Source organism: Lacerta agilis, chromosome 2 (assembly GCF_009819535.1).
Source record: "Lacerta agilis isolate rLacAgi1 chromosome 2, rLacAgi1.pri, whole genome shotgun sequence".
Classification (NCBI taxonomy): domain Eukaryota; kingdom Metazoa; phylum Chordata; class Lepidosauria; order Squamata; family Lacertidae; genus Lacerta; species Lacerta agilis.
The window spans coordinates 95,743,968-95,760,474 of NC_046313.1; the positions used below are offsets into that span (position 1 = coordinate 95,743,968).

Here is a 16,507-nt window from a genome sequence, read left to right on the forward strand (position 1 = left end):
TGACAAGCGAACTGTGAGCTCTCACCACTCAGCAACCTCCCTGAAGGTACCTCCCTATATTTTGCACAGGTGACAGCACTTCTTTGTCAAATATGACTTTGTTCCTAGGAACCTTTGGCCCTCACACCTCCCTTTTCATTCCATTTTGTCTCAAATGCGCATAGACCACCTTTCAACCCACACAAAACGTACAAGCAAAATCACATCCTAGGACAATTCATATCCGACACCGTAACTTAAATGTTCAGCAAACAATTTCAATTTATTAGCATAAATTCAATAACCCATTGCAGCAAGGAAATATCAGCAAACAATTAAATAATCACTGCTGGCAATTATAATAGCACATTAATTAGGAACAGCCAAAACAGTCACAGCAAAGAGATACAATGCATAGAATGCCTTGATAGACCATTGGTTAGGAACATAGGAAGGTGCATTATATTGAGCCAGACCATTAATATTTCCCCCACTGACTGGCAGCAGCTCTCCAGGATTTCAGGCAGGGTTCTCTCCTCGCCTACCTGCCGATGTCAGGGATTGAACCTGGGACCTTCTGCATGCAAAGCAGATGCTCTGCCACTGAGCTACTACGGTCCTTAGAGGCGACCACCTTCTCACCCATGAATTGGTCCACCTTCCTGGTTGTTTCAAAATAACACTTGGAAGTGGGCTGAAAAATCATGAGACGAAAAAGAGAACATCTGGAGCACTACTATAGAAGTGGATGTTGTTGGACACTGAGGATGGACTGGCAGAAATGGGGAACATGCCATCTCGTTAAAAATGCTTCCACGGCGCCCAAGTGTACCTCCAGCAATAATACTTGCTGCCATTTGCAGTCATTGCAATGCTTTCTGGATCAATCTGGAATTTCATTCCAGGCCTTCCTTTTACCAGGCATCCTTCCTTTGAAAAGAAAAGGAAAATCCATTCAGAAAAGCATTTATTACCCTACGGGAATGTCGACTTGTCTGGCTCGGCTTGCACAGAAGAAAGCGAGTGTGATGTTGAAGCCAACGTTTAGACTAATGAATTATAGGAGGTCAGGATACGTGAAGATGAAGCGGATAGATCATCCTCCGGCTGCTGTTGAACCCTTTTAGATCTAATTCATTTTGGGAGAGTTTCACAGGATTGATATTTTAGTGGCTAGTTTTCCTTAGTTCTGAAGCAGCAGCAAGATTGGTGCAGGTACAGGCCCGCTCTCAAAGGCAGCCTAGATGGCATAATAGGGGGAAGGATACCGGGCAGGTGGGGGGAGTGTGTGCAACGACAGAGAAATGGGAAAGTTGCTATTTTTGTTATTAATTCATTTATATCCCCCCCCCTTTCCTTTCCTCAAGATGGCGTTCTTGGGTTTCCCTGCTCTCTCTTTTATCCTCACAATGAGGAAGGTTAGGCTGAGAGACAAAGGTCAGCCAGCAAGCCTCACAGCTAAGGGGGGATTTGAACCCTAGCCTCGGAGCTCTTGGTCCAACACTCTAACCACTATGCCACAGTAGCTTCTCCACATTTCCAAGTAGACAGTGGACTGAGCCAGTGTTCTACCCAATGGAATACACTTGTGCTAATCCAGTGGGAGAAACTGGCCAACCAGTGAAATGTGTGAGATCTCATCTGGCCCAGGCCTGCCAGCTCTTATCTCGAAATTGCTGCAGCTGCCTGCTTGTTTCACCCCCACTACCACACAAGAGAGATTATTGGTGCAGGGATTTGAATCCAAATCCTACACTGACACTCTAACCACCACACCACATAGACTTGTCCGTGGGAAGGGGTCTAGACAGAGGCGACAGAGGCCAAATCTATCACAAACTTTTCCATGTATTGCCATGACCTGCTATGGTAAGCTTCCTCTATAATTATTTTGTCCAGCTCACCTTCCCAACCCTACCTACAGTGTTCATTATCCTTTCCATTTTGCAGATGGGAAGCTGAGATGGAGGGGTAGCAATTCACACAATGGATTCACCCAAGGGGCAGACCTTGAATCCATGGCTCCATCGCACTGGATTTCAATGGAGCGGTTTCTGAAAGTCATTTTGCTGTGTAGCATTTGAAATTAACTGCCTAACGTACTGTCAGTTTGTGTGTTATTTAAGTCAAAAGGAATAACTTACGGGTCATATTTTATGGAACCATTAATTCATACCATGGTTGACTTCCGCCACCCAAGCAGTGTATTAATGGAGCCATAAAACACACCCTGGAGTATCTCAACATGATGATGAGATTGATCTTCAGCTTTATATTTCACTGTTTCAAACATGACCAGACTTAATTACAGAAGAAGACAACACTACAACTTCTCCCAGGGAGAAAAGTATAAGGTTTGCACCTATTATTAAAGTGCACCTAGACGGACACATTTTTCTCTCTCTCTCCTTCCATTTCCTTTCAGTTTTGTCCTTCATAGTCCTCCATAGTCTCAGCATGCTTTTCATACATTGATGCTATTCTTGAATTTGGCCAATTGTACTCATCCATCTTGCCTTAAAATAAATATGATGCAATATGACAAGCTGTAGAGGACTTGAATCCTGGGATAACGAAATGAAATCAGTACTGTAGAAGAAATTAGAGGGGGGGGTTTATTTCCCCCCCCCCCAGCATTTAGATACCATACTTCTCTAGTCCAGATGCACCACTCAGGGACAACGTTTTTAAAAATACAGTTTCATGAAACTATAGCATAAAACAGTTGATGCAAGAGAAAGGGTATAATATGGAACAAATTCAGCATGAATAGGATAGCATTGCTGTCTTTGAGCACAGTTTCCAGGTCAGATTGATGGAGTTTAATTGAAGTATGCATAAACTCTATGCCTTTGCCCCCTATATATAGCAAACAAACAAGTGCATACATGCATGTTTAAAGGGTTGGGATGGAGCCCCATCACTTTCCAGCAACCCATTGGGGCAGAACTGGGTGTTACAGCAGGTATCCAGGTGAAAAATGACACATTTTAAAAGCAAAACATAAACACCAACTCTTGAAATTCTGCCAAATTCTGAACGTGCGCAAAAATTAATGTTCATTCCACGGTGGACCCCCATTACAAGGTGCAAGGCTGACATAATTATTTTTTTAAGAAATAAAATGAAAACCTCAGCAGTTCCTCTTGAGAAGAGAAAGTGCTGAACTTCTTGTGGCCTTAATGATTCCATTTCACTATCCCCTATGTGTTCTGGAGCTTCATTAATTAATGTTTGCAAAAAGCCCCGTTGCCCCTTTGCAAGAAGAAAGTGCTATTATTAGTGCAGGGATGGTTGGCAGTGGATATGGCCTGTGAGATTATTGCTTCCACACCACCCAGCTGAGAGCAAACTGTAGCCTACCCAGTTACCGGTACAGGTAGGTAGCCGTGTTGGTCTGCCATAGTCAAAACAAAATAAAATAAAAAATTCCTTCCAGTAGCACCTTAGAGACCAACTAAGTCTGTTCTTGGTATGAGCTTTCGTATTCAGACAGTCTCTGAATATACTGGATGTTAAGAACAACTTGCTTGACTCTTGAATGCCTCAAACCGTAACCTTGTTTGGTATATGTAGGTAAAGGACCCCTGGCCGGTTAAGTCCAGTCAAAGGTGACTCATCTCGCTTCAGGCCGAGGGAGCCGGCTTTTGTCCACAGACAGTTTTCCAGGTCATGTGGCCAGCATGACTAAACCGCTTCTGGTGCAACGAAACACTGTGACGGAAGCCAGAATGCACAGAAATGCCGTTTACGTTCCCGCCACAGTTGTACCTATTTATCTACTTGCACTGGTATGCTTTCGAACTGCTAGGCTGGCAGAAGCTGGGACAGAGCAATGGGAGCTCACCACCGTTGAGTGGATTCGAACCGCCGACCTAATGCTAATGATTAATTTTTATTGCACAGAGAGGACCAGCTTTCCTACTTTTCCCGTAGCTATCAATGGAAGGGAGCTGCCAGCAATTCTTCCATACATTTTGTGGCTCCTGGATATTGGGGGTAAGGAGGAGACAAGGGAGGGATATCAAAGTTTCAAGGGAGCCTGAAGAAAAATAACCTTGGTAGGTGTCATTGGCAACTTCCCAGGAACCCTAGGAAACAAGTTCGTTTTGTAAAGGTCCGAATGGGAACTGCAGTTAGTTCCCTTTCGGACATAATGAACTTAAACTAGAACTGGTTTCTTTTTAAAGTTCTGGGGAAAACAAGCAAACCCCAAGACAGGCCAACACTAGCTGGAATGCTCACTGACTGTGGTAGGACGGGGGGGGGGGAATAAAACAGGGGAATGGGTGTGAGACAGAGTGGGCAGAAGGCTGAACAGAAGCACTTCACACTGCAACATTCTGTTGTGGTGTAATAATCAGTAGCTACTAGTGGAGGATAATAATAATAATAATAATAATAATAATAATAATAATAATAATAATAATAGGAAGAGGATTAGATTTGCTAAAGCAGTCAAAGAACGGGCCTGCGAAATATGGGTCAACTTTAAGGTTTGTTTATCCTTTATTCCACTGCAAATTAGCAATGCTCCTAATGAACTCTTAATATGTAACCCAGAGGGGCCTCAAAGAAGTCACACCACTTGACCTAGAAACACTGACATCTAATGCTAGATGGGTGGATCTGGATATGGTTACTCAGTGGCCATAGAAGTGCACTCTGCACATTCTCAGAGACATTCTCTCTTTTACCACACAGACCTCAGCCTTGAACTGTTTGACAGCAGAACGGACTCCCTTGGAAAGTGGTGTGCTCTTTCCTTTTTAAAGCAGAGGTTGGATGGCCATCTGTCCTGGATGCTTTAGTTGAGATTCCTGCATTGCAGGGGGTCCGGCTACATGACCCTCGGGATCCTTTCCAACTCTGCACTTCTATGATTCAATGATTCTCCCCATTTGTCAGGTATTTGCTTGATGGAGATGAAAACACATTGGAGATAGCCCTGCCTTTCCCGCTGTGACTTGGCAGGAGTATCCCGATGTCGAGTGTCTCTTTCTTGTGAGGCGGCAGCAGCTCTTTCCAGCACTCAAGGCAGGGCATGTGACATTCACATGCAGCCCAAAGCGAGCTTTGCTGACCCGGCGGAGGCTGTCACAAAGCAAATCACAGGAACTGATAAATGAAAGGGCTGTTCTCCAAGCAGGAAAAGCAGCCCGGCTCTTTGCTTCTCCTCCTCCAGCCTGTTGCTTAGATCTTTTCCCTCTAATTTGGATCACTGAACAGACTGGGATCTACATCTCTCTCTCTCTCTCTCTCTCTCTCTCTCTCTCTCTCTCTCTCTCTCTCTCTCTCTCTCTCTCTCCCCCACCACCACCACCACCACCAAACCACGCTCCTGTTACTCCTGGTTGTTTATTGCTTCGTGTTCCCTGACAAAAGGAGTCGGCTAGGTTTGCAGATTTCCACAGGTTCGCTGTACTGTTTACCTTTGAAGCACGCTGCTCCCCTCGAAGAATCCTGGGAACTGCAGTTTACCCTCTCGCAGAATTCTGCTTCCCGGCAGCCTCGGCAAACTACAGTTCCCAGGATTCTTGGGGGGGGGGAGCTACCTGCTTTAAATGTACGGTATGTACGCAGCCTATGGCAGGTCTGGGATGGAGCAGAGATCCACACTATAATCAGCTGCCATACAGCATGTGCATAGAGGAGGGAGAGGTCACTGTCTCCCGGTGTTCAGATCAAACCAGGGCAGCAGGGCGGCTTTGTAATTAAGGATTAAAACAAAGCACAAAGCAAAACAAAACCCCGTAAACGGGGGTGGGGGTGGGGGATAGCAGGAGAAGCTTAAGCTGGGAGAGAAATAAACAAGGATTGGCCCTGTGGGACATCAGGGTTCTTTCTGCTTTCAGATTTAGAGCATCCTCAAAATGCTTGTCTTATCTTCTTTGTTATCCTCGTTCTTGCTGTATTTCTGACTTACTTCCCCATCTTCACACACCGAGAATTGACAATAAAGTACGCCATTCGAAGCCACTGTGTGAGATGGGCAGATTGAACCTGAGGTCATGTTTGCATATTCATAACCAGGCAGTCCTTCTGCTTTACAATTGCAATGGGATTGGCAGTTCAGGTGTATGAGTTAGGATCCAAAGGGCTGAGGATCTGTTTCTTTATCATTGCCCGCCCTTCACCTTAACTAAGGTCCGGGGGGGGGGGTTACATGATCTCGCACGATTCCATGCCACAATTCCCCCCCGAAAAGAAGCATGGTGCAAAATTGCACGAGATTGCGACACCCAAAATGACTGCTATTCTCTCACGAGAAAAAACAAGATGGCGGCATTGTGGTTTTTGCCTTAAAGGCGTTGCAGGGGCCTGTTAGTTACTTCAGTCCCTAGCCATTTTGCTTTGTATTCTGGTGTTAAATTGGGCTTGGTAGTGTGCAGGCAGCCAAGGCAGAGCTTTCTGGAACCGGTGAGAGAAGGTCAGTTCAGGTTGCCCACTCAGTGACCTAGCAGCTGCATCCTACGCCACTTGCAGCCTAAAATGAACCACCACCACAACATAATGATCAGATAACCACAAAGCCATATTTATATCAGTCTTCTTGCCAGATGAGTGAGTTGATGACCTTAGCCTCTCTCAGCTATTTGCCTCTCCTTCTTCTACTTGAATATCAATTTCATTCCCGACCGATTATCTCCTGGACCAGCATAAGATGACCAAATTTGGGGGGTGGGGGAACAGGGCCTGAGAATCTATACTTAGGCTGTATTCAGATGAGGGGTTTATTGTGTTACTTTTCCTGATTATAATGCTAGTACTTCCGTCCCAATTCCTAAAAGTTCCTTTTACTCTACAGTACTTGTTGTGTTCCGGATCAATATACTGCCGTGCCATGCTAAATTTTAAATGGCAAGAGAGAAGCGTATGCTGGGATGCCACCCCAAATTTCACCATGTGAAATTACAATGCAAAACGCCTGCATTTCCCCCCCCCCCCTACGTTGAGCTGCAAATGGATTCCATACTCTCACTCCTCCTGGAAAACATGTCAATGAGTGCTACTTTTACACCATATGAAAGATCTCATAAAATGTAGAAATTAACAGGTAAGGAAATGTTAGGAAGGCGGAAGAAAGTGTTGTCTGGATGCAGCTCACTTGAAATGTTATCTTCTATGCAAATTATTGCATGAGCACTCTGCTTTTTTCTTCACCTGGCTACCCTAGTAGAGATGCCAGGAATTGAACAGGGGGCCCTTTGCTCTGCCATATACCTATAGCTTTTCTCAAAGCCATTCTAAGGGGTGATTTGTACTTAGGGTAAACTCTTGTGGTCCTTTGGCCTGGGACATAGAACTTTGGGTTTCTTCTAACCCCATTCTAATTCATGCCTGAACATTCTTGAATTTTAAGAGGAGTTTGGCTCATGGTATCGTCAAGTCTCTGAATGTTTTGCTGTTCAGTCTAGTTTTACATGTGCATACACACACACACACACACACACACACACACACACAGGTGCGCACATGCCCCAAGCCAGATTTGATGGGGGGGGGGGGAAATCAGTGGCTACTATGCAGATTTTTGTTAAAGAAACCATTTGTTAAACCTTGTCTCAGGGGGCCATCGTTTCGTAATCTTATTAACCACCACTTGGCCTCCAAACAATAAATCAATAAATAATGAACAGGCGGATCTGTGCCAATTACAGCTCAAATACATTTTTAAAAGGGAAGAAGATGGGTGGGATGTGGACAAAAGCCAACAGTTGTGTGTGTGCGTGTGCGCGCGCTTAACAGAGGGGTTGTTCCCTGGCTGTTTTTCAACCTCAAGTGCTTCTGAGAATGGGAGAGAGAGAGAAAGAGAAAGGGGGAGGCTGGGGGCAGGCTACAGTATCAAAGTCAGGAAAGTGGATTGTTTTGCGTTTCATTTTTTTCATTTTTTGCAAAACTCCAGAGATCCCAGGATTTTAAAAGCAACTGTCCTCTCCAATTCCTGCAGTGAAACTTCAGAAAAGCTTGGAATCATGTAGTAATTGTAGCCAGCTGCCAGAATGATCACATGGCACCTTTAGAACCCCCCCCCCCCCGCTCAGAATATAATTTGCTCCGATAGGCTTGAGGAGAGAAAATGGAGCAGGGAGAAGTGTTTTTAACGACACAGGGAACTGCTTTTTTACGCACTCAATACCGCTTGCCCACCAGCCTCCTCATTTGACCCCAATCCCCATGCCATCCTGAATCACACCAGACGTTCGGGTGTTGTGCAGGAAAAGCTGTGGCTGGATCCTACTGCTGGAAAAAGCACAATTTATATTTCCCACACGTGAACAGATGGTGGGGAGTTCTATCCTGCTTGGTTTGGGTGTGTGAGCTAATTCCTTGGGGTGTGTGTGTGTGTGCGTGCGCCGTGGTGGTGGTTGTGGTGGGCTAAATTCAGCTTGACCACAGGGTCCACTGGGACAAAAAGCTTTCCTTTCCTTCCTGCAGCCATCGCCACTTGGGCTCCCTGGCAGCAGTACTGTCAGGCCCAAACAGAAGGGGGGGGGGGTGTCATATGGGCCACTTGACCCGGGCCTCCGATTCCAAAGGGGGCCTCGGTCAGCATATTCACAATCGCTCACCATTATTCAAATGTAAATACTTAAAGTAATCCTTTTCACTATGTATTTAAAAAAAGCACTATTGTATATCTATATTTTCCATTTTGTCTTTATATGCAGATACGGTTCAAGCCTTGAAATCCCCCCCCGGGGGGGGGGGGGGAGAGGCCACATTATCTACCTGCCCCGGGCCTCTGCCTGGCTCTGCAAGGGCCTGAGTGCTGTAGCAGCTGCCAGTTGCCCCCTAATGTACACCCATGGGGCATCTGGTGCTGTGGGTGGGTAGGGGGGCACTGCTCCATAAGGGAAATATCAAAGCAGTCTTCTCAAGGAGACCTTCAAGCTCCAAAACCTGGTGCTGGTCCTGAACTTCAGACCTTCTGCATGATCTATGGTCCCACAAACAACCTGGAAGTCCCGATTAGCTCATTTCTAGCCTCCGTATTCACAAGGCACTACCTAGAGGTGTCCATGTTTATCCCTGCTGTTGCAATGGATAAGAAACTGGCTTAGTGCGTGTCTGCAGTACACACACCATGAGATTCTCAGGATGCTAATGATGAATTTCATGCTTGCGAGACGCAACAGGGGGGTGCCGAGAATAAACGCAGCAGTGACAATTACTCCCCACCGCTCCAACGCTGCCAAAATAGGTAAAGTTGACACACACATTTCTTCAAGTATTTTTATTTATACTGTATATTTGGATAATAATAATAATAATACCTATACATTAGGTAAGTATATGTGACATTGTAAATATAGTGATATAGGAAACCTTTTCTTCCCCCCCCTTTTCATTTTCATTTTCTTGATGTTCAATTGAGCTGTTCTTAAAATAAAAAGTATGCTTTGTAAGCTTTCATAAATAATACATGTTCATGTTCATGTGAAATAAGACTTTGCCTCATGAATTGCCTTCTTTGTCTACGAGTTTTGTTCATGACACTGATGCAATTCCTGACTCTGGGCTACGCATGTAGCACCAATCACCAATAACGTGTGGCTCAACCAAGGCTCTTCTCCCCCACCCCATCCTCCCACCAACAAGTGGTAGTTGCTGTCCCAACAAGTGGTAGTTGCTGTTTATGGCACTGATAATCTCCTATGGTAGGTGAACGTAGATGTGTGCCAATATTTCTGGAAGTTGGATCATGGGCGGTAAATTCTGTGAATTCAAAGTAATCAGAATTTCGCCCTGAAACAGGAACAAGATTGCTTCCATAATTGTTTAATGCCGCATCACAACTAGTATTTAATTACATATAATTTTGCTGTATTTGGTAGGCTTGCCATACATCAGGAAAATTCCTAACTTTCAGGTGTAAAACTGCCGTGGGGGGGGGATTTCGCCAAATCGGCAATATGTCAGGGATGTATGGCAACATGATGGAAAAAGCAGCAGGGACAGCTTGAAATCACTATTTTTGGGGGGTTAGGTTTGCCCAAAGAAGCACAACAATTTGGGTTTGTTCTAAAAAAAAAAAAAAAAGGTCAGAAATCCTGACCGTGCTTGTTGTTGTTTAGTTGTTTAGTTGTGTCCAACTCTTCGTGACCCCATGGACCAGAGCACGCCAGGCACTCCTGTCTTCCACTGCCTCCCGCAGTTTGGTCAGACTCATGTTGGTAGCTTCGAGAACACTGTCCAACCATCTCGTCCTCTGTCGTCCCCTTCTCCTTGTGCCCTCAATCTTTCCCAACATCAGGGTCTTTTCCAGGGAGTCTTCTCTTCTCATGAGGTGGCCAAAGTATTGGAGCCTCAGCTTCAGGATCTGTCCTTCCAGTAAGCATTCAGGGCTGATTTCCTTCAGAATGGATAGGTTTGATCTTCTTGCAGTCCATGGGACTCTCAAAAGTCTCCTCCACTCCAGCACCATAATTCAAAATTCTGACCGTGCTTACTCAAGAAGTCCAACTGAATCCAATGGTAAATAAAGCGTTAGCATAATCGCAGCACAATTGTCTGCATGTTTTCGAAGCAACTCCCTGTTTTTGATGAGTGGGCTTAACTCTCGAGTTAAGTGCAGCCGTAACATTTACAGTAGTCTCAGGTGGTGCACCTTCCGGCTCAATAAAGCAACAGGAATGGTGTATATAGATAGATAGGCATTCAGTTTAAAAAAAGTTATACATGTGCTGCAGCTCTGGGAATCAAGCGCCGACCTTTATGCCGATCGTCTGGGCCAGCCTTGGAAAACAAAGGGGACAAATAAGAAACATCTGGCCAGCCTAGATTCTGGTCTGGGCTGCTGCTTATGGGCAATTTAGCCTTAAGGGCAACGGCTTCACTCCCCGCCGGCGCTTCTGTGCGCGCTCACATGCCGGGGAGAGAGGAGGGCTCCGGCGCGCTTTCTCCAAGGGGAGGCGACCATGGAGGAGGTGGAGGAGGAGAGGGAGGAGTTTGTGCCGGGCGCCTGCGCCAGCGGTGCCTATCGCTGCTCTCGCTCTCTCTCGCTCGCTTTGCTTTGGTCTTGCTAAGAAGCGACCCGAGTGAAATGTAACAAAACAAGCAGCGCCTTCGTCCGCGCTTAAAGGAGCCGCGTTCTCTCGGAGGCGAAACTGAGGGGGAAAGAAGTCGCGGGGAAAGTGGCCAGGAGGAAAGGGGACGACGAGGACCTTTTTGTTTGTTTGTTTCCTCCACGTTCCCAGGTGGGACCCGGAGCCGCAAGGAGGGAAAACTGCGCCGGGGAAGGAGGCTTGCCTACCAAGAAGGCTCACGACTAGGAAAAGAAGGAAAGCGGCAGGACAAGGGGGACTCCCGCCGTACTCTTGCTGAGGGACCAGGGCCGGCTCGATGGCAGCTGCGCCGTCGGAGCAGGCGCTCGCTGCCGCCGCCGCCGCCGCCGCCGCTGTTGCCGCCGCCGCTTCGGGCAGGACCTGCGCGAAGTTTGCTCGGTGATGGCTTGAAAGTTGCCGGGAGCGCCCGGGGAAGGCTGGCTCGACTGCCCCAGCGCGCCTGCCTGCCTCGCCTTTCTCCCTCTTTCTGCTCTGCTGCTGCTCGTGTTTGCTCCGGACTCGGCGAGCAGCGCCATGTCGAAAGTGATCCAGAAGAAGAACCACTGGACGACCAAGGTGCACCAGTGCGCGGTGAGCCGCGGGGCTCAGGGCCAGCTCGGGGTTACCATCCTGGGGGGAGCGGAATATGGAGAGTTTCCTTACGTCGGGGCGACTGCGGAAGAGGACAGCGGAGGCGACGGGAAACTGGGCGAAGGGGAGCTCTTGTTGGAGGTGCAGGGCATCCGGGTGTCGGGCTTGCCCCGCTACGACGTGCTGGGAGTTATCCGCAGCTGCAAGGACCCCGTCCTTTTCAAAGCCGTCAGACAAGGTAAAAGGAAAGGAAATTGGGGGGGGGGGAGGCTGGTTGGTTTGCATGGTGCGGAGTTGGGGGGGGGGCGAAGAAGCGGGGATTGCTCTTGGAGGAGTTTGGCGCGGAGGCGAGGGGCGCTTCCCCCGCTGCGGGACTTGAATTCCTCCACTTTTTTCTTGGTTTGGTGCGAGGAGGACGCATTGCTTGCTGCTTTGAGACCTGTCTCCTCGGCTGCAGACACTGCCGGCTTTCTTTGGGTGCTGCTGGCGACTTCGGGGGAAGTTTGCGGGGCTGCGAACGAACTTCAGCTGCCTCCCGAGACGGAGCAGCGAGCCAGGAGACGACGGCGAGACTCCCGCTGGTCCTGGAGGCGTTTTGGGGGGGGAGGGGGGAAGCCTCTCTTTATCCTCCGCAGTGCACCGAGTCTGCGGACGAGGGAACGGGGCTCGTGGCGCAGGAGAAGCTTCGCTCTTTCTCGGACTGCTTCGGGGGCTTCTGGTCTGCGTGTGGAGTCCGTGTGCCTGGTTTTTGTTAAAATCAGAGACGACGCATTGGGGGCGTCTTCACACTTTGGGGACCTCTGGCTTGACCCGTCTCGAAGGGATGTGTGATGGGTTGGTGGAGCTGTCGTAGCTCAGGCGGTAGAGGCTCTCAAAATCTCAGGGTCGTGGGTTCGAGCTCTGCGTTGGGCCAAAAATTCCTGCATTGCAGGGGGTTGGACTAGATGACCCTGTGGGGTCCCTTCCATTTCTACAATTCTATGAAGGGAAAGGTGCTTTTGAAACGTGAGTCAGGGAGGTGCCTTGCTTTAGCCAGGACAGAAATATGTGCTGGGAATTCTTAAGGTGACCTATGGGATTTGGGGACTCCCTAGCAATGGAAGCAGGACTTAACCCTGCTCAAGATTCCATTTATTTATTTTCGTAAAATGGCTCTCTGCTAGGTCAGGGTCAAGGCCACATCTGCCCGATGTGAACTTCATCATGCTCTGTTTCAAGTGATTATTTATTTATTTTTTTGGACAGGTGTGAAAGCCCTGATTTAGCCCATCCATCAGGGTTGGGTAGACTCTGTTGCATTCTAGAGCCTTATAACTGTCTGGTGCTTGAGTGAGAAATAGGAAGGTGCAGGAAGCTGCCTTATACTGAGGCATATCATTGGTCCATCCCACTCAGCAATCCTCTCTGTACTGATGACCCAATGACACACCAGGGTTTCAGACAAGCTTTGTTGTCAGCCTATCTGGAGAAGCCAGGGATCTAACCTGGGATCTTCTGTGTGCAAGGCAGAAACTCTGCCACTGAGCTATGATCCACCCCCAAATTAGATGGTTCAAAATTTCTGATCTTCCCGTAGGGTGAGGTCAGGTTTGCTTCTAAAAACCCTGATGGCAACCCACATCCCTTAAAAAAACCAAAAAAAAAAAAAAAAAAAACCCAGGCAGAAAACTGAATACATCCTGGGATCTCAGACCTGTAAAAGCAATATTAGAAGGAAAAAAAAGACAAAAAACTAGCTAAAGTTTGCTCTTGCTTCAAAAGAAGACTGGGACTTTTCTCTGTTTGGAACGGTGGGTTCCAATCCTAGTTCCTGAGATACGAGGTGGCTCTATAAAGAGTGTGCCAAGCCTTCAGAAAGAGGAACTTCATTGGTTCGGTTCCTCCTTTTTTTTTTGTTCTGTGCTAGCTAGGAATAAGTCCCGTCTCATGCCTTCCATCACAGGAAGAAGATGCTGCTGCTGCTCAGTCCCATTCCTGGACGAGGCTTGGTTTGCACTTGTTGGATGCTGTTTTGAGAGCTATAAAAGTTGCCTTGGGAGTGGACAAACCCAACAGGCTCTTGTGTTGAGCAGCGTGGGAGGTGTGCTTCCTCCCCAGGTCAGCTACTTGGCTGGTCCTTGGGAAGCGAATGAGGGTGGTAGCTGGTGTGTTTAGAAAAGGGGAGGGCTTGGTTTCTATGGGAAGGAAATAGCTGGGTAATGCAGGGTGTGAGTGTGCCTCAGATGCTTATCGGTTCTAAGTAGAGTTTTATTACCGGTATTCTCTTAAAAGATCACACACAGCAAGATAAGTAATGGGGAACTCTTAATATGTTTTTTTTTTTTAAGAAAGGCTGGAGAACCACAAAGTTTTTTTGTTTTGTTTTTAAGAAAACTCTCCCAGAATAATGTGCTCTTCAAGTGTTTTTGTCCCGCCACCCTCACCAAAAATGATTATTTGTGTGTGTGTGTGATCATTCTGTAGATGAATGAGTTGGCTTCTTTGCTTTTCTTCTTTGCAGTCTTTGACTGCAAAAGTTGAGATGGGCAAAGCCACCTTCAGGGAGCTTTTTACTGCTGCTGTTTTCTTTTTTTTCAAAATGCAGCCACAAATCAAGCCTGCCTTTTCTCTCTCTCCTCGCCCTCTGTCCCTCCCTCTGCCAGTTTGAAAATAACGGAGTCACCCTAGGAGAGAGAGACACCGAGGGGAGCATCTTGGCTTTGTTTTGATGCCAAGGCAGTAATTATTTGGGAATGATGCTCTGATTCTCCTGGGTAATCCGAACTGCATTCTTCTCCACTGCCACCCTCCACACATCTCCCATGGGGACTCGGCTCTTAAGTTTTACGGCTTGTGCCGGCTCCTTTTAGCCCTGCAGCTCCCGTTCAGTTGGAGATGTTCTTTTTAAGAACTGCACCAGCGCCCCTGGCCACAGACGGTTCTGGGAAGGGCGTCTGCAGTTTGTCAAGTGGTGAGTCCTTGGGTCTGGTGGCAAACTCTATTAGGGAGCCAAACAAATATTTCACTTGACTGGACCCAGAGGAATTTCCGGAGAGACTGACTCCTCCCGCGGTGATGTATCCCTTCGAATTGGAACATTCGGCTGCTTTGCTGGAGGATGACTCCTTGCATGTGTGTTTCTTAAGTGTAGGCATGTGATTGCCAGCTGCCTCCCTTGCTTTATGTCAAAAGATTGGCATGGATTTCTGCATGGGAAATGGATTATTTCTCTTCCCCCCCTTTCTTCCCCCATTGCCTGCCAGGAATGGTTTATTTTCTGCTTTGCTGAAATCCCAAACATTTCTTCCTTCAGACTTCCCTAGCAACAGGACGCTTCTGGGTCGCTCATAGCCTATGCAGAGACGCTTGACATTCACTTCTGGCCTGTTCAAGAGCCTGTTCTGGTTGGCATCCACCAAGTTTTGGGGGGTCATAGCCAGGGACAGTGCCTGTTCTTTTGTCCCTGTGATTAAGCAAGCCAAGCTACCTTACCCTACCCAGAGCAACGAACAGATGTGTGGGTGTCCACCCCCCTCAGTGGCTTAGAGGCCTAGGGATTGGCTGAAAAGCTCTTAACTTTTGCAAGTGTCCTGGACAGCAGCAAGCTCCTGAATTATCAAGTGGAATTTTTGTCCACAGCCTACCACAGATTCATCATGCCAGCTGATTAGTTAACAGCTATTAGCTGGGATAGCTAAGTGGAACCTCAATTTCCAGAGGCAGTAAACCTGTGAGAGCTTTCACCTGTTTGTGGTGCTTCACAGACACCTGTCTAGAGCAGGGGAAGGGGGGGTGGGTGGGAACCTTTGAGGCTGGTCAGCAGGGCAGTTCTTCTACTCTCGACTGTGAAATGAAAGATGCCAAGAAGGTGCTTTCTCATTCCTCCTTGTAGGCTGTTGGTGGGGTCTTGCAGCCCTGCTTGCTTCCTTTTTCTCCCTGTGTTTTGCTGTTGTGAACATGAGTAAAGCTGCCGGGCTATCTTCCTTTACATTATCCTAAGTATGCTTTAAGGGACGCGGGTGGTGCTGTGGTCTAAACCACAGAGCCTAGGGCTTGCCAGTTGGAAGGTTGGCAGTTCGAATCCCCACGACGGGGTGAGCTCCCGTTGTTCGGTCCCAGCTCCTGCCAACCCTAGCAGTTCGAAAGCATGTCAAAGTGCAATTAGATAAATAGGTACCACTCCGGCGGGAAGGTAAACGGCGGCTCCCTCGGCCAGTAAAGTGAGATGAGCGCCACAACCCCAGAGTTGTTTGCGACTGGACTTAACTGTCAGGGGTCCTTTACCTTTACCTTTTTAAGTAGCCTTAGGGAAAAGGCTAAGGAGTAAACCCTGCACAAATACGGAGTGGATTTCCAGAGACTGTTGGATGGAGCCTGGCACAGCTACTTCCAGCAACTCCAGCAGCCAAGCTGCTGCTCTGCTTTGCTTTAGACCACTGTTCCTTTCAACAGGTGCAGTGCAAGCTGGCACCATAGAATCATAGAGTTGGAAGAGACCACAAGGGCCATCCAGTCCAACCCCTTGCCAAGCAGGAAACACCATCAAATGATCTTGGATAGTCAGTTCTGAATGCTTTCAGGAGTTCAGCTGATTGAACTTAACTGCAAATCTCAGTCCTGTTTGCACCTTTAAGTTATGACTTGTAGATGTGTGAGCTATGATCTGGAATCTGCCACAGCTGATAAACGTAGATACGTTTACTTATGCTAATGGGGGTGTAAACTACCCATGGGACACCCAACAGTAATTGGATTACAGTAGTTAGTGCCTGTCACAGTTGGTAGGAATTATAACATAGGACTGTGGAATTATAATGTAGGGCGGTAAATTATAGCTGCTGCTACATTTTCTACAAAACGTAATTATTTTTATTTCAAAATTTACTTCTTTACTCCTGTTGAGCCTGCTT

General features: G+C 47.4%; 1 protein-coding gene and 1 non-coding gene across 29 annotated transcripts in view; one reads left to right on the forward strand and one right to left on the reverse strand.

Annotated features, from left to right (window-relative positions):
• Positions 1–525: 525 nt before the first annotated feature.
• TRNAA-UGC lies at positions 526–597 on the reverse strand. Its single transcript has one exon. It is a non-coding gene; the product is annotated as a tRNA-Ala (tRNA).
• Positions 598–11,352: 10,755 nt separating this feature from the next.
• Positions 11,353–16,507, forward strand: part of MAGI1 (membrane associated guanylate kinase, WW and PDZ domain containing 1) — a 464,153-nt gene continuing 458,998 nt past the window's right edge. For 11 of the 28 annotated variants that reach the window (XM_033141264.1, XM_033141277.1, XM_033141265.1 and 8 more), the window contains exon 1: positions 11,356–11,856. In XM_033141264.1, the coding sequence (XP_032997155.1) occupies positions 11,562–11,856 (295 nt within the window). In that variant the 5' untranslated portion in view covers positions 11,356–11,561. Of the gene's footprint in view, positions 11,857–16,507 lie in introns of all 28 variants that reach the window. The other 17 variants (XM_033141269.1, XM_033141278.1, XM_033141279.1 and 14 more) reach the window with 4 other exon arrangements.